General features: G+C 41.9%; 1 protein-coding gene across 1 annotated transcript in view; it reads left to right on the top strand.

Moving 5' to 3' along the window:
• LOC126212610 (speckle-type POZ protein-like) overlaps positions 1-19606 on the top strand; it is a 58735-nt gene extending 39129 nt beyond the window's left edge. The window contains exon 3 of the mRNA XM_049940040.1: positions 18957-19606. Coding sequence (XP_049795997.1) covers positions 18957-19591 — 635 coding nt within the window. The 3' untranslated portion in view covers positions 19592-19606. The remainder of the gene's footprint in view (positions 1-18956) is intronic.
• The last annotated feature ends 3450 nt before the right edge of the window (positions 19607-23056 follow it).

The following is a 23056-nucleotide window of genomic DNA, read 5'->3' as shown; positions in this document are numbered from 1 at the left end:
GTCCAACGGTTTAGGCCGCTTGTATACTGGTCGCCCAAACAATGCACAATGCTTCTGTTTACGGTTACTGTTAATCAGCGTACGTAGACCGACATCCTTCCAACAACTAAGCAGAGAAAACGGTGAGGTAGGCTATGTTTCACTTATTTTGGAGCCCTTAAGGAATATAATCGCCTTTAAAACGAGGCACATAGGGCACTTCGCTCTGTGATGCAGCGAATATTGCTCAACCATAGCAAAAACACACCTTATCTGCAGTAAAGTTCACGTCATGCTTAACCGGAACCGTGGGTCATTTAGGACACGCCGGCAAGAATAAAACCGTCTAACAACGGAAACACATGGAGTTTTCTTCGTGTGCTACCCCCCCCCCCCCCCTTCCTTAGTTTACTCAAAAAAACGCCAATATTAGAAGAATACACGCTTTTGAAACCCCGTGCCACAAAATAGTCGCGCACTGCGCTTCGTTGGCGTAGTGAACGCTATGGAGAAATGAGGCTGCACAAAATAGCTGTGCCCTGCGGCGTGGTGTCTACCCCCACCCTCACTACGTGTGCAACGGAAGTGAGTGCTAACTTGCCAACCGTTGCGGAATTCCGCTAAGCGTATTGGAGTTTTTTGGCCTTCGTGGCGTAGCGGCGAAATTCTGGAATTGTTAAAAATGTAGTGGAATTCAACTTTCTTTGGCGAAATGTAAAACCCTCGCAAATTTTCACTGCCAAGTACAAAACATGTAATATATGAACGGGAATGCAGGTACTTTCTCCATCATGACAGACATTAAAAATGAAAGACTTACTAAGCTACTCGCAGAAACGTTAAGTGACTTGTTGAAAGTATGACTAGACATCCAAAAAAAAGAACCGTTATTGATCATTATTATATTTCGTACGTAATTACGGAGGGACATTTCCGTAAGTTTGAAAAACGTATCAAGTATTATCTGAGAACTGAAGGTGATCAAAATATTGCTGCATCAACAAATTCATATATTTCACTGTGATTTTAATAAACATTGAAACGTTTCACACACACAATGCTAAAAAAAACCTTGTAAATTAACTCCTTACGCCTTACTCAGTTCAGATTCCATATAAAGAGGAAAATTACCTGTCGGATCAAACGACAATTACTATATTAACAGCAACTATTTGAATGAAGCACGATATTCAGGTCCACCACTGGACATTGTCGTCCAAGCTGTCGCTGATCGTTAAATGCCCCAGCTGGAAAGATATGGAATATATTTGTTTATAGCTTAAATTATTTATTTAGCATGTATATCGTCAGGAATTATGTAGACTATATCATAAATTACATTTGAATCTGTAGTGGAATTTGGATGTGCTAATAGCGGAATTAACTTATTATTGGCTGGCAACATTGAACGGAATAAATCCAGTGTGTTCTGTAGCTTCCCCTTGGGCAGTCACAATTAGAGTGACGAAGTTTCGGGCGTAGCATGTTAAGCCAGCTTAAACTGTGCGTGCGTGTGTTTAGTTGTTAAAAGAGTCGCGTTTGAAAAAAAAAACTATGAAACGGACAAGACAGAAATCCCTTCTGTTTTTTTTTCTAAAAAAGAGACACAGAATTCTGATGCACTTGTTTCGAAAGAGAGTGGCATGTCACCACGTGATGTGGAATCTCAGCATGAAGAAGCGGGACCATCCAGGAAAACTGAGGATGAAGCAAAGAAGGGTGAGTCTCCTATTAACCATTATAAAAAGGGTTACATGATTTTGAGCCGCAGTTTTGCAAAAATTAAGAAGAACCTTCTAGTTTAACATTTAATTACAAATTAACAAATGGGCCTATTGCAAAATACGTTATACCAATTTTTTCTAGTTTAATTCTGCGTTAGGCTATTATATGAGAGAATTTGGTTATAATGTTTAATAACTATTTTCTACTTAAATTTATACTAACAATTGCCTGGATTATGGGCGTTTTCCCTAGGAACTACTCACTTCAAAACTCTTGAAACGTGTTAGTCTCATCTTCATGAAGTTTCATGTGGTTACAGGCACATGTATTGGCAGAGTGAATCTCAACTTCAGGAATTATTCAATCACTTATTGAAAGTTTCTTATAATTTTTCTAAAATAAGTTTTCCATGGACAATATAAACATAGAAAGCGTGTGATTGTTTTGGAGCTCTCTTTTTGTGGTACCTAATCTTGAAACTACGATCACTGAGACTGTACAGTGTGGTATAATTTAATGAAGTTTAATAATGAATAATAGTTGCAACTTTGTCCATGTTGAAGTAGCTTTTCTGCCAGCAAAAATGGTGGACTGTTCATTGGCTGAAAAGTAAATGTGACAAACAGTGGCGGATAAAAAAATTTTGCACCCCTGGTGGTGCAACTAGATTGTGAAGAAATTATTAGTAAGTTATCAGCAAGACGTAAAAGGCTAAATATAATACTTTAAATTAAAGTAATTAATGTTTATTTTTAAATTAACTTACGACCTGAAGTTGCAGCAAAATGCCAAAGTGTCACAATTTAAATACAAAGAGTAATATAATAATATTATTGCGTAATATAAATGATTAATAATGATATTCAAAAATATATAATTACCTTCAATGTTAGCTTAGAATTAGCTGATTTTTCATAAATAAATACCTCAACAGCTACAATACATATGTTTTATTTAAAGACGCTTGCATGAATTAATGTTTCTCTACAGTTATAGGCGCATGTAATATGGATGCTAACGTATTTGTGGGTTTTTAAATTTCTGCTTGATTAACTATTGGCGTTAACAGCAAAATCTGTTTATGTGGTGGGGCGAAGACAGGTTTACCTTCTTAAATGATAGTGTTACACCCCCCACCCCCATGCAAAAGCTGTAGGTACGTTCCTGTCTCAGTACATTGTGAGGTGCACCAGGAACAGGGAGCTCGCTACTTGAAATTTACTGAAAGCCCAATGTGACCCACGATTGCAGATAAGGGCTTCTTTTAGTCAGTGTATATTGAATTATTTTGTGGGTTTCAAACACTTTGTTCCCAGAATGCAGCAGAGTCTCACCGAAAAAGAAATCTGTGAACTGTTATTAGACGAAAAATATTCAGATACAGAACCTTTAAGCGATTTTGAACCTTGAGATTAAGAGAACATAAGTGACGATGACATAAGTGGCGATGAAAATACACAGCAAGAAATTGCTTCTCATTCAAGTAATTCATAGTCTGGTGATTCAGTAGAGAGAGTTAGCCGGCTCTCAAGTAGTTCAAGTGGTCTACCCATCCACCAGCTAGGTCCAGAGCAGAGGCCACATCATCATCACTCACCTGCCTGGTCTCATCGATACAGTTCCTGAAAAACGCATCATGTCACCAATTCAATCACGGCAGTTGCTGATATCAGATGAAATGATCGCACATATTTACACTCACACTAATCAGAAAATAACAGAATATTCAGAAAAGTATTGAACTATTGCTACTTCCACTAACCATGTGAGTGTTATGGAAATGAAAGCGTTCTTTGGGTTGTTACTGTTATCAGGTGTATTGAAATCTGGCCATGAAGACATACAGGGTTTATGGGCAACTACTAGAATAAACCGAGATATATTCAGAATAACGATGTCAATGAAGCGATTTATGTTCCTGTTATCTGCTTTGAGATTTCAATACATGAATTCTAGGGAAGGAAGAAGAACTAATGAAAGCGCTACTCTCACTCCGAAATATTTAGAAATTTCATTCTGAACTGTCAAAAAAATAAAAAGTAGCTGCTCACAATATTTGACAGTTGATGAACTGCTTTGCTCTTTTAGAGGGACATGTTTTTTCAGGGTTTATATGAACTCGAAGTCTGCTAAATATGGCATCAAGCTAAATATGGCATCAAGATTAAGTGCCTTCGCGATGCTAAAACACATTGTTTATACAATGCGTTTATCTATGTGGATCACGAAAAAGAGGAAAATATTGTTTATGTGGTCATAAAACTGACAGCAAACAATCACAAAAATGTGACACATGTTTTAAATTCATCTGTAAATGGCATGCAGAAAAAGAAGTGTTGTGTACCAAGTGTCATTCTTCGTTCATGTACTGATATAGATAACATTTGGACAGTTACATGTTTCGTTTTCATTATTTTTGTTTCTGACTGATGGCATGTAGAGTCGTTATTTATGTTAAGGGGAAGCTGTAAGCCTTTTTTGTAATCATATAGCATTCCAAAGTAACATTCTAAAAATCTCATAAAACATGAAACATAGGACTTAAAGCTAGACAAATAAAAGAATGTAAAATATATATTTGAAATAAAATTTATTTTAATACAATCACTATGTATTTTCATATGAATTATATCTCTTAGGGGGTTTATGTTGAATTTTTATTTAAGGTCACCCACAATAATATGACGTTGACTAATTAGCACATTTGTTGAAACGAATGTTCTGGGATTGGTTCCAGAATAACGTATAGGCTATGACACAACCATGCATACAATTAGAAGTCAATGTCGTTGATAGTATATCCTACATGCCCCAGGAGGCAAAATCAGAACGTTGCCATTTCATTTATTTTGAAAAACATATGGTCAGAATAAAGTCGCACCCTTGCAGCTGCGTCATCTGGAACTGCAGCAACTCCTTTCGATAGTGGCCAAACATCACATTCAGCAACAAAACTATTGTCGACTGTTCAGTCACTGTGATATCTTGTAAGGGATCCGTGATCCCACGAACATTGATGCTAGTATCCGACGCCCAGGTTGATAGTAGACAGGAGTCGATTGTCAAGCGCTGCAGTAGGCAGTGAGACTAGTGTCGAGTGCGGAGTACTATTGGAGAATATCGAGTGAGAAGTGGTGAACCATGGACCTTGCCGTTGGTGGGGAGGCTTGCGTGCCTCATCGATACAGATAGCCGTACCGTAGGTACAACCATAACGGAGGGGTATCTGTTGAGAGGCCAGACAAACGTGTGGTTCCTGAAGAGGGGCAGCAGCCTTTTCAGTAGCTGCAAGGGCAACAGTCTGGATGATTGACTGATCTGGCCTTGTAACAATAACCAAAACGGCCTTGCTGTGCTGGTACTGCGAACGGCTGAAAGCAAGGGGAAACTACGGCCGTAATTTTTCCCGAGGGCATGCAGCTTTACTGTATGATTAAATGATGATGGCGTCCTCTTGGGTAAAATATTCCGGAGGTAAAATAGTCCCCCATTCGGATCTCCGGGCGGGGACTACTCAAGAGGATGTCGTTATCAGGAGAAAGAAAACTGGCGTTCTACGGATCGGAGCGTGGAATGTCAGGTCCCTTAATCGGGCAGGTAGGTTAGAAAATTTGAAAAGGGAAATGGATAGGTTAAAGTTAGATATAGTGGGAATTAGTGAAGTTCGGTGGCAGGAGGAACAAGACTTCTGGTCAGGTGACTACAGGGTTATAAACACAAAGTCAAATAGGGGTAATGCAGGAGTAGGTTTAATAATGAATAGGAAAATAGGAACGCGGGTAAGCTACTACAAACAGCTTAGTGAACGCATTATTGTGGCCAAGATAGATACGAAGCCCACACCTACTACAGTAGTACAAGTTTATATGCCAACTACCTCTGCAGATGACGAAGAAATTGAAGAAATGTATGATGAAATAAAAGAAATTATTCAGATTGTGAAGGGAGATGAAAATTTAATAGTTATGGGTGACTGGAATTCCAGTGTAGGAAAAGGGAGAGAAGGAAACATAGTAGGTGAATATGGATTGGGGCTAAGAAATGAAAGAGGAAGCCGCCTGGTAGAATTTTGCACAGAGCACAATTTAATCATAGCTAACACTTGGTTTAAGAATCATGATAGAAGGTTGTATACATGGAAGAACCCTGGAGATACTAAAAGGTATCAGATTGATTATATAATGGTAAGACAGAGATTTAGGAACCAGGTTTTAAATTGTAAGACATTTCCAGGGGCAGATGTGGACTCTGACCACAATCTATTGGTTATGACCTGTAGATTAAAACTGAAGAAACTGCAAAAAGGTGGGAATTTAAGGAGATGGGACCTGGATAAACTGAAAGAACCAGAGGTTGTACAGAGTTTCAGGGAGAGCATAAGGGAACAATTGACAGGAATGGGGGAAAGAAATACAGTAGAAGAAGAATGGGTAGCTTTGAGGGATGAAGTAGTGAAGGCAGCAGAGTATCAAGTAGGTAAAAAGACGAGGGCTAGTAGAAATCCTTGGGTAACAGAAGAAATATTGAATTTAATTGATGAAAGGAGAAAATATAAAAATGCAGTAAATGAAGCAGGCAAAAAGGAATACAAACGTCTCAAAAATGAGATCGACAGGAAGTGCAAAATGGCTAAGCAGGGATGGCTAGAGGACAAATGTAAGGATGTAGAGGCTTATCTTACTAGGGGTAAGATAGATACTGCCTACAGGAAAATTAAAGAGACCTTTGGAGAGAAGAGAACCACTTGTATGAACATCAAGAGCTCAGATGGAAACCCAGTTCTAAGCAAAGAAGGGAAAGCAGAAAGGTGGAAGGAGTATATAGAGGGTCTATACAAGGGCGATGTACTTGAGGACAATATTATGGAAATGGAAGAGGTTGTAGATGAAGATGAAATGGGAGATACGATACTGCGTGAAGAGTTTGACAGAGCACTGAAAGACCTGAGTCGAAACAAGGCCCCCGGAGTAGACAACATTCCATTGGAACTACTGACGGCCTTGGGAGAGCCAGTCCTGACAAAACTCTACCATCTGGTGAGCAAGATGTATGAAACAGGCGAAATACCCTCAGACTTCAAGAAGAATATAATAATTCCAATCCCAAAGAAAGCAGGTGTTGACAGATGTGAAAATTACCGAACAATCAGTTTAATAAGCCACAGCTGCAAAATACTAACACGAATTCTTTACAGACGAATGGAAAAACTAGTAGAAGCCGACCTCGGGGAAGATCAGTTTGGATTCCGTAGAAATATTGGGACACGTGAGGCAATACTGACCTTACGACTTATCTTAGAAGAAAGATTAAGGAAAGGCAAACCTACGTTTCTAGCATTTGTAGACTTAGAGAAAGCTTTTGACAATGTTGACTGGAATACTCTCTTTCAAATTCTAAAGGTGGCAGGGGTAAAATACAGGGAGCGAAAGGCTATTTACAATTTGTACAGAAACCAGATGGCAGTTATAAGAGTCGAGGGACATGAAAGGGAAGCAGTGGTTGGGAAGGGAGTAAGACAGGGTTGTAGCCTCTCCCCGATGTTATTCAATCTGTATATTGAGCAAGCAGTAAAGGAAACAAAAGAAAAATTCGGAGTAGGTATTAAAATCCATGGAGAAGAAATAAAAACTTTGAGGTTCGCCGATGACTTGTAGGGGACTTGCACCCCTTTGTTGTTTTGCGTGGCACTATCACAGCACTGACCTATATTGATATTCTAAGCACCTTATATATATAAGATGAACATCAACAAAAGCAAAACGAGGATAATGGAATGTAGTCGAATTAAGTCGGGTGATGTTGAGGGTATTAGATTAGGAAATGAGACACTTAAAGTAGTAAAGGAGTTTTGCTATTTGGGGAGCAAAATAACTGATGATGGTCGAAGTAGAGAGGATATAAAATGTAGACTGGCAATGGCAAGGAAATCGTTTCTGAAGAAGAGAAATTTGTTAACATCGAGTATAGATTTAAGTGTCAGGAAGTCTTTTCTGAAAGTATTTGTATGGAGTGTAGCCATGTATGGAAGTGAAACATGGACGATAAATAGTTTGGACAAGAAGAGAATAGAAGCTTTCGAAATGTGGTGCTACAGAAGAATGCTGAAGATTAGGTGGGTAGATCACATAACTAATGAGGAGGTACTGAATAGGATTGGGGAGAAGAGGAGTTTGTGGCACAACTTGACCAGAAGAAGGGATCGGTTGGTAGGACATGTTCTGAGGCATCAAGGGATCACCAATTTAGTATTGGAGGGCAGCGTGGAGGGTAAAAATCGTAGGGGGAGACCAAGAGATGCATACACTAAGCAGATTCAGAAGGATGTAGGTTGCAGTAGGTACTGGGAGATGAAGAAGCTTGCACAGGATAGAGTAGCATGGAGAGCTGCATCAAACCAGTCTCAGGACTGAAGACCACAACAACAACAAGTGGTGCTGGAAAGACGGACAAGAATGCTGGTCGAGTAAAATTCACCAGAATATGACGAGTGAGCACGTCCCCCTGATCGTCGTGGGGTTGACCCTCACTAATACCGATTTGCGAGTGATATGAAACAGAAAGTGACAAGTGCCGAATTACGTGTTTCGCGTCAACCGCGTCGGCCAGCAACAACCATGGATTGCAGTAGGGATTGTTGTGAAAGTTAAACATCAGCATTGCGTGTGGCGAAGTACTGAAAATCAACAACCAATAAAAAGATATAACTGTGATTAGACGGGTAAGGTGAAGGTAGTAACTGCCTCAGCATTTGTGTGTTAGTAGGAAATCAATTTGTACATCGCAACCTTTGTGGTCCTTAATAATAGACAAACTTTCTATCATTTCCACTATTCAATCTCAGAACAGCCGCACTCGGTTGAAATACCCCCGAAACCAACAGAAAAACCGATAGCCTTTCTTCCATTAAGCACACGGTCATATAATCGTAATAATTAACTGTTTGGCGGCTTCGGTAAATTACACAAAATCCAATAAGGAATTTTAATCCGGGGTGTTTCAATCTCCATTAAGGAGGGGGTTATGTTAGTGGAGGTAGACCAAGTGTACAATCCTACGCCATATGGTGGATACTCTGAGTCCAGCCATCTCGATTGACGTCACGGTCGCCATCCTGGATGACGTCACGGTGGCGATCTCTGGTGGCGACGATGTGAACTAAGTCAGTTGGAGTCCAGACTCAGTGGCGCACGCACTTGTTTGAAACTGGCTAAATAATAAAGACAAGTACATTTTTACCACCATTTTAATAGATGTGACCCATTATCATGTTGGAATTTGAACTTCCCGCCATTTCCTGTGGGAGGGCTGGGTGGGTTAGTGGAGGTAGCCCAATTGAACTTCTTCCCGCCAAAATCCGCCATTTTGGATGACGTCATTGTGGCGCTCTCAGGTGGCAACGATAACATCTATACCAGTTGTGCTCTAGAGCTCGTGGCGAACACACATGCTTTAAAGTGGTTAAATAATAAAGAGAAGTTCCTTTTTCCCGCCATTTTTCTTGATGTGACGCATTATCCTGCTGGTATTTGAATTTCGGGCCAATTTTTTTTTTTTTTTCTGGAGGGTTAGGTTAGTGGAGGTAGCCAAATTGACCTATCTTCCTGCCAAAATTCAAACTTGCCGCCAAAATCCGCCATCTTGGATGATGTCATGCGCTGTTGCCAAGTCTACAGGCCGCCATCTTGGATGACGTCATGGCCGCCATCTTCGATACACCTGGCACAATGGAAAATGTGGCCACAGCAGACTTGGTTCTCTACTGCCCTGATACATTTGGACACGAATCTTGACAGGTGACACGTACATAAGCTTCCTGTCTGATCACTTTCATCCATTCGTGTCCATTGTACATTCCAACGGACTTGGGCAATTCCAGAAGGACAATACGACACCCCACGCGTCCAGGATTGCTACAGAGTGGCTCCAGGAAAACTCTTCTGAGTTTAAACACTTCCACTCGTCAGAACACTCCCCAGACATGAACATTATTGAGCATAAGTGAGAATCCTTGCAACGTGCTGCTCAGAAGAAGTCTCCACCCCTTCGTACTCCTGCGGATTTATGTACAGCCCTGCAGGATTAATAGTGTCAGTTCCCTCCAGCACTACTTCAGACAGTAGTCGAGTCCATGCCACGTCGTGTTGCGGCACTTCTGCGTGTTCGCGGGGAACCTACACGAAATTTCTTTGGTTCTTCAGTGTATATAACGTTCAAATGCTTAGTGTGTGTAGTTAGTTATACATACAGATCGTTCACCTTCCTACGTGTAGACATACATTGTGTAATGGGTATAACTGCAGATATTTGTACTGGTGACTGAGAACAGTGTACTAAACAATATTATATCAGTACTTGCGCCATTTGCAGACTAATAATTATGGCTGTTAGTGGTCATACGTTTTAGATGGGTTATTATTTGCAAGTACAAATGGCACAAGCAAGCCATTGAAAGTGTACTTTTCTATGGGCAGCAGATCAGGTATTGAAGGGTGGATGCGTAGAGGCAAAATGAAAGTCTATAGTGACAGGAGTAGTCCATTTTTACGTACAATTACGACGGTGAAGTACACAAGATATATAAAAAAACTGAAAAAAGTATTTATGGTTGCTAAAACCTTAAGTGCCTATACAATTTAAGTGAATCTTATTAAACTTTATTTTGTGTCTCAAAAATCTTTAATTTTTGTGTCAGAAAAATCTGATAACAAAAAAATGGGTCAAATGGCTCTGAGTACTATGGGACTCAACATCTTAGGGCATAAGTCCCCTATAACTTAGAACTACTTAAACCTAACCTAAGGACAACACACGCCCATGCCCGAGGCAGGATTCGAACCTGCGACCGTAGCAGTCCCGCGGTTCCGGACTGCAGCGCCAGAAATCTGATAACAAACAGATGTAATATGCTTACAGGAGAGACGTCTTTCGTTATTCAGGAATGAGACCAGATATTATAGATAAACCGTAGAGTATTAACAAAATGCACACAGCAGTATAATGTTCACTGACGAAAGAAAGACAATGAAGCAGTCGCCTGTTCTCTGTTGACCACACAGGGGCAGAAACGAAAGTAGGAGAAGAATTGTGAAAGCATCACGGAGTTTTTGAGCATCGAGGAACAGTGTGTGTAGTCTCCAGACGGACTTGCATTTAGAGCAAAACATCTTTCCAACCCCGATTCCTTGGCCACCAAGTTGTCTTGGCGTGGAATACGACGACCACGGTGAGGTACAGCTATCTGTCCTCAGCAGGGAGCAGCCTCAACGACACCAACATTTAATGCGTAAGCACTGTAAGTTTTGTGTGGATTTATGTACAAAGAGACTTAACCAACGAAATGTTTGACAGAACACAAAATATAAACTTTTCCTTGTGATTACAAGTGTGTGAAAGGAAAAGCCAACAGCCAATGCACAAAAGAAGTGTATATGAGTATGCAGTGATTCTGTATACCTGCTTCAATATTGCCTATATGTGAAAGGGAAGTCCATGGTGTAAGCTGTTCTCAATCAGCAGCTTAAATGTCCAAACGCCACCTCTATTAACCCTTTAGCGACAGGTAGACGCGAGTGCATATTTCGTCCAAGCTATTCCTTTCCATGATGTTAGACTTGGCGCACGGCTCAGCTCCAGAAACAGGTGTTGCTCCTGCGGCAGTGCGTGTCTGCGGCCAATCACGCACTGAAGACAGTTGACAGTGATCAAGGAACAGCGACAGGTCATACATAAAGCACGCCAGTGGCGAGACGCAATCAATACCTCCACTGCACGATTAACAACGGTGAAGTCATTGATGACAGTGCCACTAAAGCAGAGTTATGAAACACATTTTCCGAAACTAATTCACCAAAGAAGACGAAGTAAATATTTCTGAATTCCGATAAAGAACGACTGCCTAGATGAGAAACATAGAAGTAGAGACATCCACGGTGCAGCAAAGCAGGTTAAATCACTTAATAAAGGCAAGTCCTCCGGTCCACATTGTATCCCACTCAGGTTCCTTTCCGATTATGCTGATGCTGTAGCTCCATATTTAGGAATTATATACAACTGACTGCTCACAGAAAGTTCCGTACCTAAATTCTGGAAAATTGCTCAAGTCACACCAATAGCCAAAAATGGAAGTAGGAATAATCCGCTGAATTCCAGACCCACATCAATAACGTCGATTTGCAGTAGGGGAACATACACTGTGTTCGAACATTATGAATTACCTCGAAGAAAACGATTTATTGACACATAGACATCACGGGTGCAGAAAACATCGTTGTTGTAGAACACAACTACCTCTTTATACTCATCAACTGATGAGTGCTATCGACAGGGCATGTCAAACTGACTCCAAATTTTTAGATTTCCAGAAGACTTTCGACACCGTTCCTCACATGCGTCTTCTAACCAAACTGCATGAATATGGAAAATCGCCTCAGTTGTGCGACTGGCTTCGCGATTTCCTCTCAGTAAGATCACAGTCCGTAGTAATAGACGGAAGGTCATCGAGTAAAACAGAAGCAATATCCTGCGTTCCCCAAGGAAGTGTTATAGGCCATCTGTTGTTGCCGAGCGGGGTAGCCGCGCGGTCTGGGGCGTCTTGTCACGCTCCCTGTGACTCCCCCGTCGGAGGTTCGAGTCCTCCATCGGACATGGGTCTGTGTGTCGTCCTTAGCGTAAGTTACTTTATGTTAGATTAAATAGCGTGTAAGCTTGGATGACCTCAGCAGTTTGGTCCCATAAGACCTTACCACAAATTTCAAAGTTTTTCCCTCCGTTGTTCCTGAACAATATTAACGACATAGGAGACAATCTGAGTATCCCTCTCAGATTGTTTGCAAATGATGCTGTTATTTACCGTGTTGTTAAGTCATGACCAAAACGAACAGCAAAATGATTTAGATAAGATATATGTATGGTGCGAAAAGTGGCAATTGAAGCTGATAAAGAAAAGAGTGAAGTTATTCACATGAGTGCTAAAAGAAATCCAAAGAAATTTTGATTACGCGATAAGTCACACTTAATATTAAGGCTGTAAATCCAACTAAATACTTGGGGATTACAATTACAGATAACCTAAATTGGAACGATCACATAGATCATTTTTTGCTTAGAGCAAACCAAAGACTGCAGCCGAGGGGCATGAAAGGAAAACAGTGGTTGAGAATGGAGTGAGACATGGTTGTAGCCCATCCCCAACGTCATTCAGTCTATGTACTGAGCAAGCAGTAAAGAAAACAAAAGAAAAGTTCAGAGTAGGAATTTAAATCCGAAGAAGAAATAAAAGCTTTGATGTTTGCCAATGACATTGGAATTCTCTCAGATAGAGCAAAGGACCTGGAAGAGCAGTCGAATGGAACGGACAGTGTCTTCAAAGGAGGATAAAAGATGAACTTAAACAAAAGCGAAACGATGATAATGGGAAGTAGTCGAATTAAATAAGGTGAGGCTGAGGGGATTAGATTAGCAAACGTGGCACTTAAAGTAGTAGATGACTTTTGCTATTTGGGGAGCAAATTAACTGATGATGGTGGAAGTAGAGAGGATGTAAAATGTAGACTGGCAATGACAAGGAAAGCGTTTCAAAAGAAAAATTTGTTAAAATCGAGTATAGTTTCAAATGTCAGGAAGTCGTTTCTGAAAGAATTTTTATGGAGTGTAGCTGTGTATGGATGTGAAACATGGACGATAAATAGTTTATGCAAGAAGAGAATAGAATCTTTCGAAATGTGGTGCTACAGAAGGATGCTGAAGATTAAATGGGTATACCATGTAACTGATCTGGAGGTACTGAATAGAATGGGAAGAAGAGAAATTTGTGGCACAAATTGATTAGAAGAAGGGATCTGTTCGTCTGCCTTTTTTTGAGGCATCAAGGTTATCACCAGTTCAGTATTGGAGAGCAGCGTGGAGGGAGGCCAAGATATGAATACATTAAGTAGATAGCGGTAGGTACTTTGAGATGAAGGAGCTTACATAGGATACAGCAGCATCAAACAAGTCTCTGAACTGAAGACAACAACAACAACAACATTTTTACGATAGAAATCAGGAAGGAAAGTTATTCATACAGGATGACAATTCCAGATTGAAATTTTCACACTACAGCAGAGTGTGCGCTGATATGAAACTTCCTGGCATATTAAAAGGGTGTGCCGGACCGAGACAAGAACTAAAGACCTTTGCCTTTTGAGGGCAAGTGCTCTACCATCTGAGCTACCGAAGCAGGACTCACGTCCCCTCCTCTGGGCTTCAGTTCTACCAGTACCTCGTCTCCTACCTTCCAAACTTCACATAAGCTCTTCTGCGAATCTTGCAAGGCTAGCACTCCAAAAAAGAAAGGATATTGCGGTGACATAGCTTAGGCACAGACTGGGGGAATGTTTGCAGACTGAAATTTTCACTCTGCAGTGGAGTGTACGCTGATATGAAACTTCCTGGCAGGAGTGCTAGTGAAGTTTGGAAGGTAGGAGACGAGGTACTGGCAGAACTGAAGCCCAGAGGACGGGACGTGAGTCGTGGTTGGGTAGCCCAGTCGATAGAGCAGTTGCCCGCAAAAGGCACAGGTCCTGAGTTCGAGTCTCGATCTGGCACACAGTTTTAATCTGCCAGGAAGTTTGAGAGTGACAATTATTGACCTACATGAAATGAAATCGTCATAGCTTCTGAACGGTTTGCTTTATGACGTTCAAATTGTACTGTTGGCTGCGGGGGATGATGGGAATTAGTTTGCGTATGCACGTGCGCCTTGTTGTTGTCGGCTATGTGCACGAGAAAACGTCACGGTACAGCGTACCTGAACATATACCACTTGTGAAGGCCTACTACACGAGCAATAACAGCCCAAATGAGGCTCAAAGGAAGTGGTGTGACCGAGATCAAGATGAAGACAACCGGTCCGTGTGTGCTAAAAATCAAGAATATGATTCGCAAGTTTGAGAGAACGGGTAGCTTTCATGCTAACAGTGTTCGCAATGTCGGTGGACCGAAACGGATGGAAACGCCTGAAAACATCAAGACGACAAGCGCTGTGTTTCAAACCAGCCCCAGGAAATCTATCAGACGAGCTGCACAACAGCTGGGAATAAACTGGGAGGCACTGCGACGTATAGTTGTTGAAGACATGCGTCTTTTCCCATACAAAATTCAAACTCCTCAGCCATTAAGCCAGAGGGCCATGGAACAGCAGTTTTGTTTCGCCTACACTCTTGTCTCCAGAATTGACGAACAGGACTTTGATGTGAATATGGTTTCGTTTCGCCCCTATGCCCACATTTATTTGGATGGGTTCGTCAATAAGCGAAATTGGCGCATTTGGTGGACTGAGACTGCGCATTCGGTGATCGAGAAGTCTCTTCACCCTCAACGGGTGACTGTGTGGTGTGCAGTCTCCAGTCACGGAATAATCACTGCAATATTCTTTTGGTGACTACCGAACGGTACATAAAGGTTTTGGAAGATGATATCATCACGATTATCCAAAGTTACCCTCATTTCGATAAGATGTGATTCATGCAAGATAGTGCTCGACCCCTTCGAAGCAGGGAAGTGTTTGATGTCCTGGAGGAGCATTCTGGGGACCGCATTCTGGCTCTGGTGTACCCAGGAGGCACGAGCATGGGCCTCGATTGGCCTCCATATTCTCTGGATCTGAATACATCGACTTCTTTCGGTGGGGTTGTATTAAGGTCAAGGTGTACAGCAATAGCCCAGAGACTGTTGCTGAGCTGAAAACAAACATTCAGGAGGTCATCGCCAGCATCGACTTTCCGACACTTCAGCGGGTCACGCAGAGTTTCGCTATTCATCTGCGCCACCTCATTGCCAATGACGGCAGGCACATCGAAGATGTCATAACCTTAATCCGAATATATGTAGTGACGTTTACATTTTGAATAAATTGTAACACGCCGAACTTTGTAACTAATTAACATTTTTTTTCTTCTTTATATACAGTCAGCCAGAAAAATGTATGCACACCATAAGGAACGAAAACTATTACTTATGTGTTTATTTTACAACTAATAATTCATCACATATGTTGTACAACTTTCAGCTTAGCATAGGGTTACTTTAAGTGTTAAAATGTTTACAGTCGGCGGGTATACACATAGCAGAATGACGAGCGGTCGTTAAAATTCTCTAAGCACTATGGTACTTAACATCTGATGGCCTTACTCCCTTAGACTTAGAACTACTTAAACCTAACTAACCTAAGGACATCCCACACATCCATACCGGAGGCAGGATTCTAACCTGCGACTCTAGCATGAGCGCGATTCCGGACTGAAGCGCCTAGTACCGCTCGGCCACAGCTTCCCGCTCGTCGCAACTATGTCGGTCACTGTTACAGTGGAGATCGCTGCACATGTCGCTGTAATCTCCTGGCGAAGTTCCTCCAGCGTGCAAAGTTCCTCCAGTTCGCCACAAGTAAAAGTCCGTAGGTGTTAGATCTGGCGACTGTGGAGGGAACTCAATGGGTCTTCTTCATCCAGTCCAATGCCACAGCCGTGGGACACGATGGGAATTAGAATGCCCATCGAACACCCCATGTTGTTGTCGGCCACTTTTATTTGTATGGTTTCGTTAGTAAGTGAAATTGGCACGGTTGGGGGCTGAGAGTCAGTATTTGGCGATCGAGATGTCACTTCACCCTCAATGGGAGACCGTGTGGTGTGCAATGTCCACTCATAGATTATCCAAATTTACCATGGAGGTGCACTTTTGGGACAATTCTGGTTCTGATGCAGACAGAGGCCACTAGCATGGGCCTAGATTGTATTCTCCCCCTTCCTAAGTACGTGTTCGTTGAATAAATTAAAGATAATTGTTTATAGTACACCACCCTGCCGGACTCATTTGTGAACATGCGTAGAACCTGTGTAGAGTGCACTCCAATGGAAGTCTTCTCTTTTATTATACAGCTTCCACATAACATATCACTCTCTATGCATATTCCTACTCTCTCCTGTATCTCAAACTTTATTTGGCCATTTTACATCATGAGACATTTCCTGTATACCTACCAAAGCTATGTATTTACAGTTTCAAATTAAGTTTAATGATATTACTCCTTCTTGGATTCTTCGTTTTTTTCCAAATCCAAACTGACTTTTTGATAATCGTGTGTCAACTGGTCGAAGACAGTGGAAGCTTTTATTTGATAAGGCATTCACAACTAAGCTAAGACTTCGGTAATTTTCGTATTTTAAGACATTCCTCCTTTAAGGACAAATACCGTATAATGTTTTTCTAGAATATGAGGGCAAATTCCCCTGTTTCTATATGTTACGATAGGGAATATTTAACAGATTTCTAATTCCAATTCTTCCACGTTCGACAAATTCAGTTAGAATGTTGTCTTTCCCATTGCTTTCTTGTTTCTCGGATTTTCAGAGCTAGCTGATAGAAAATAAGTGCTATAAATAATAGTAATTTAAAATGTCAATTAAAGGATCAACCTGATCATCTAACGTAGTAACTGGAACTGTGACTATTTTCAACGCTAATAACAGCTTATAATGAAGAACTCACAAGAACAAAGGTCAGTTATCAGTGCCATCTGCAACAATTTGGTAGGGTGTCATCAATTAACAAAAGACGGAAAAAATGTGTGTTGAAAATATGGCATATTCCCTATGACTGGCTCTGACATACCCCCCTACAGTAATGGCTTTATCCCAGAGTGCACACTAGCTAGAGCTCCACCTCCCCCACCCCACCCCCTTACCCTCCCAAACACACACACTAAGTCATCGTCTTTAGCAATTAACTAAATTCCACTAAGAAGAATATTTCCTTTGAAAATTTTTATTTTGAAGGTGATGAAAGGTAAATGATACTTGGCATTTGTAGACGTTTTATTAAACCTCAGACTAATGTGTCAATTATACAATTGGTACTTCTTATTTGTAATGATGTAGCCATTCTCATTGCGTCTAAGACTACTCAAAAATGGAAGTTAGCTAACTCTCTGCAGTGAAGTTGTGCACTTATTACAAAACTTGTTTCCTCTACACCACTTCTCTCTCTATTGACACTTGTGTCACCCTCACCCTGCACCTTTACTTAAAATCAATCAAGTGAAAATTCGTGCACTCTACTTACTGTTTCTGTATCACTTGATTGCTGGACTCCTTACTTCTGCAGTGTCAGAAATCGAACGATTTTAACTTGCCAACGCTTTGAGTCTGACTAGGTGTCACAAACAATAATAAAAATAAAGTACTGTAGACATCTTACACTACAATAGTAGCCACTACATAGTAAGTGTTGAGTTGAAGATTAATATTTTTTCGTTTATTATTATGAAGTGAGTGATGACGAAATTTCTGGTCATTTGCTACAAATTTTTATGAGATATTGAAATATATGTGATCTATATGTCTCGATTTCTCCATCATGGTACAAAGTGAAAACTACTGTGTGCAGCAGGAGGATTATGTGTGGAAGATGAAGTTCATATATTCGTTTGACAAGCTGTAGCATGCACCACTTGTGTCATTCATTTCTTCTATAATTTAAAAATAAAAATTAATTAATGTTAACTTATGTAATAACTATTACATTGTTGTGAAATAGTAATGATAAACATGATCCTTTAGAAATAATTAGTATTGTGAGCGAAACACAGTTGGACACAGTTGTTTGTACCCCACATAAAATTTAATTTTATCCACTGGGGGAGGGGGGGGGGATGGGGCCGTTATGCCACTACCCTACAAAATATTGGGTGTTGTCATGTTGGAATATGTGAGAAGTTCAAGCTATGCCCGCCACCTCTATATAATTTTTCTAGAAAGTCATTCCAGATTGTGACAGCAGTTAGTTGATCCCCTGTATCAGTTCCTGGAGAGAAACATGCTGGGCTAGCAGTTAAGGGCAGAGGGATACAGATTTCAGACATAAAATATCATTGTTTTCTTAAATAAGTGCAGAAATTGGGACTGTGTGTTGAATAAAATATGCTCTTAGTTTTGTGCTAGATCTCCATTTTGATACTTTGAGCAAGTAATTGTACAAAGAGAAATGATAGGCAGCCTGTATTCCTTCCGTGGCATTTTTTACAAGCAAATGGGGAAGTTTTAAGAGGAGATGTAATAGATTTTCAAAAGTATTATTTCCTTCATCTACACACTTTAATCTATGTTGTGTGTGAATTTTATCCTGATGGCAGCTTTATAAATGCCTTTAAATTGATAAAATGATTAACTCTGCACTGGTAGCCAATCCCACCTTTCCCTTGGGAAACTGTGTTCCAGAATCCCTCACAGTGGGACGAGTTCAGGAGGCTGAGGAGGCCACGGCAGTTGATCTGGGTGCCCTGCTGGACGCCGGGGACGGCGCTGTGGTGACTCTGCTGGCCGGGGACACGCGGCTCGTGGCTCACAGGGCTGTCTTGGCCGCCAGGAGTCCCGTGTTTGCAGACATGGTCCGTCGCGTCACTGTAGAGGGCAGCAGCAGCCAGCTCGTACTCTCGGACACAGAGGGTCCTGTGCTGCGCCAGTTGCTGGCATACCTCTACACCCTGCAGGTGCCTCAGCTGCCCAGCATGGCCCCACAGCTGCTGGTCGCCGCCGACGTATACGGCCTCTCGGTACTGAAAGCGCACTGTGAGCAACAGGTGGTCGCCCAGCTGTCTGTCGAGACTGCGGCAGCTGCAGGTGTTATCGGGATTAGGCATTCCGCCAACAGGCTGAAGCAGGCCGCCGTCGCCTTCATAAAGGCCCACATGCTCCGTGTGATGGCGACGCAGGGCTGGGCTGAGGCTGTAGTTAACGACCCACAAACCATTGTGGAGTTGACTCATCTGATTGCAGAGATTGTGTACAATTCTACGTTACACAACGATAAGTGTGTGTACTGCCAGGCCTACAATGTCCACCACAAAGTTTAATTAGATGTGCATGCGCAGTAAAATACACTACTACTGATATCCATTTTCTTGTATACAGTATGTGATCAAATGTATCCAGACACCTGGCTGAATATGACTTACAAATTCAATGAAACCCTCCATCAGTAATGCTGGTTTTCAGTGTGGTGTTGGTCCACCCTTAGCTTGATCTCAGCTTTCACTCTCGCAGCCATACGTTCAATCAGGTGCTGGATCGTTTGTTGGTGAATGGCAGCTCATTCTACACGGAGTGCTGCACTGAAGAGAGGTATCGATGTTGGTCGGTGAGACCTGGCACGAAGCTGGCGTTCCAATATATCCCAGATGTGTTCTGTAGCGTTCAGGTCAGGACTCTGTGCGGGCCAGTCCTTCACAAAGACGTTACTGTCATGAAACCACTCGGCCACAGCCCATGCATTATGAAAAGATGCTCTTTCATGTTGAAAGATGTAATCGCCATCCCCGAACTGCTCTTGAACAGTTGGAAACAAGAAGGCGCTTAAAACATGAATGTAGGGCTGTGCTGTGATAGTGCCACGCAAAACAACAAGGGGTGTAAGCACCTTCCATGACAAATACGGCCATATCATAAAACCACCGCCTCCGAATTTTACTGTTGCCACTACACATGCTGGCAGAGAGAGTTCACAGGGCATTCGCCATACCCACACCTTTCCATCCGATTGGCACATTGTGTACCATGATTAGTCACTCCACACAACGTTTTTCCACTGTTCAATCGTCCAATGCTTACGCTTCTTACACCAGGCGAGGCGTCATTTGACATTTACCATCGTGATGTGTGGCTTAAGAACACCCGCTTGACCATGAAATCCTAGTATTGTCACCTCCCGTCTAACCGTCATTGCACTTGTAGTGGATACCGACGCAGTTCCGATTTACCGTGTGATGTTCTGGATAGATGTGTGCCTATTACAGATTACGACCCTCTTCAACTGTCAGCAGTCTCTGTCATTCAACAGATGAGGTCGGCCTGTACGCTTTTGTGCTGTATGTGTCCCTTCACGTTTCCACTTCGCTATCACATCGGACCTACGCATGTTTAGGAGTGTGGAAATCTCGCGTACAGACGTATGACAAGTGAGACATCAATCACCTGACCACATTCGAAGTCCATCAGTTCCGTGGAGTGCCCCATTCTGCTGTATCACGGTGTGTAATGTCCACTGAGGGCGCCAATATGGAGTACCTCGCAGTAGGTAACAGCACAATGCACATAATATGAAAAATGAATGTTTCTGGGGGTGTCCAGATACCTTTGGTCACATAATGTATGTCATACAAATGCCGGAGTTGTCTTCATGCGATTGTCACACACTAACTGAATAGCTTGTCTAAATGCTCTCAAGGAACACGCATGCTCGAAGTAAGCAAACATAAAGACATTGTACTTCGCAACTAAGCAGGTTGAATGCCACAAACAAGTGCCGATGTCGAACATTTCAAATACGGTATCTCGTAAACGACTCGTACTTGGATCCTGCAACAAACACCACTGACATTCTGAACTACGCTACTCTTCGTTTGTTAACGTCAATAGGAGTAGGTCTAATTAGAAAAGTGTATCTTGTCACAACAAATACACTTCCTAGGTATTAGTACAATCTATGGATTGGCTAACAATACGAGCTCCAGACTACCAATCCACTGTATGAAAACAGCAGATGAATAGCACTTTCAATACCTGCAATATTTCTGGAAGAAGCATTAGGTGATTTACCCTATATATTGGCAAAATAGTAAAATTTCTTCCATACTGACACTCTAACCTGGATCCTGGAAGTTGTTAAGGCCACTGCTCGCATAAAGTGGGAAATCCAGGTTCGGGTCCCAGTCTGGCACAAATTTTCTAATGTCATCAGTAAATTGCAGAGTGAGAATCTCATCGTATTTTAACTGCAAACACATTTCTTATGCTAAATACAGCTGTGAACTGCAGCAGGGTCTGTTCCTTCAGACATGCATCCTTGTCTGAAGGACATGCTATAGGGGGTTTTTAAACACAGGCACTGTAAGTAGTATTCATATGCCCAGGCAGAGGTCGTGGCAACAATAAGTAAGTTTCTTCCTGTGTGAGAGTTACAGTGATTGTTCTACAGCAAGACATGGAAACTCGCGGTGATATGTGGAGTTTTAGGTCGGTCACTGAAGCATCCTCGCATAGATGACGTTGTTCGGCGATCGTATTTGCACATTGGGAAATTCAGATTCCAGTCCAGGTCTGACATCAAGCTTTTGACATCACCAGTAAACTGTACAGTTGGAGTCTCATCGAATTCACGATTGTGAATACGTTTCTTGTTCTTCACGCAGCTGTAGCTCACGCAGTACTTGTTTCTTCAAACATGCAATGATGTCTGAAGGCCATTTCACAGTAGAGCCATAAACACAGACACTGGAAATAGAAATAGCACTTTCTGATGGCTCACAATGCTTTCGTTGAATTCTAATAACATTTTCATCAAATCTTTTGTTGGCAGATAAGTTAGCAAGAAGAGAATCATGCAATAGCCAAGATTTCCATAGCTACGTGGATTATTTAGGTCTTATTTGCAGTCAACATTTCTATTGAATTGCATGTGTACAACAAGCTGTTATTTACGTTAGCTCCTGAAATGTTTGAAGAAAAAGGAAAATTAGCTGTGGCCACTGCAGGTTCCGTTCTAGTGATGGACACAATGATGGACTGCTCAGATCACAGACAGACACCACAGTGACATGTGCTGTTGGCAGCTAGGGAAAGCCCGCTCTGTTCTCTGTGCTGTACATGCTACCCTAAACCTCTTCCTTCAAAGTACCCTCTGTTCTCGTTTGTTGTCTCCCCTGCTTCTGGGAATGAGATACCTATAAATGGCGTTATACTGTGTAAAGTGAAGGTGAAGAAGCTGAGCAAGTCTCTCTCTCCTTACCAGGACCAGGGAAACATCTACACTATGTGGTGAAAAGTATCCGGACTCCCCATAAAACATACGTTTTTCATATTAGCTGCATTGCGCTACCACCTACTGCCAGGTACTCCATATCAGTGACCTCAGCAGTCATTAGACATCCTGAGAGAGCACAATGGGGCGCTTCGCGGAACTCATGGACTTCGAACGTGGTCAGGTGATTGGGTGTCACTTGTGTCATACATGTGTACGCGAGATTTCCATACTCCTACACACCCCTAGGTCACTGTCTCCGATGTGATAGTGAAGTGGGAACGTGACGGGACACGTACAGCACAGAAGCATACAGGCCGACCTCGTCTGTTGACTGACAGAGACCGCAGACAGTTGAAGAGGGTCTTAATGTGTGATAGGCAGACATCTATCCATATGATCACATAGGAATTCTAAACTGCATCACGATCCACTGCAAGTACTATGCCAGTTACGCGGGAGGTGACAGAACTTGGATTTCATGGTCGTGTGGCTGCTATTGGCCACACATCATGCCAGTAAA

Source organism: Schistocerca nitens, chromosome 11 (assembly GCF_023898315.1).
Source record: "Schistocerca nitens isolate TAMUIC-IGC-003100 chromosome 11, iqSchNite1.1, whole genome shotgun sequence".
In the NCBI taxonomy this organism is placed as follows: domain Eukaryota; kingdom Metazoa; phylum Arthropoda; class Insecta; order Orthoptera; family Acrididae; genus Schistocerca; species Schistocerca nitens.
This window is presented reverse-complemented; position numbering and strand designations above follow the sequence as displayed.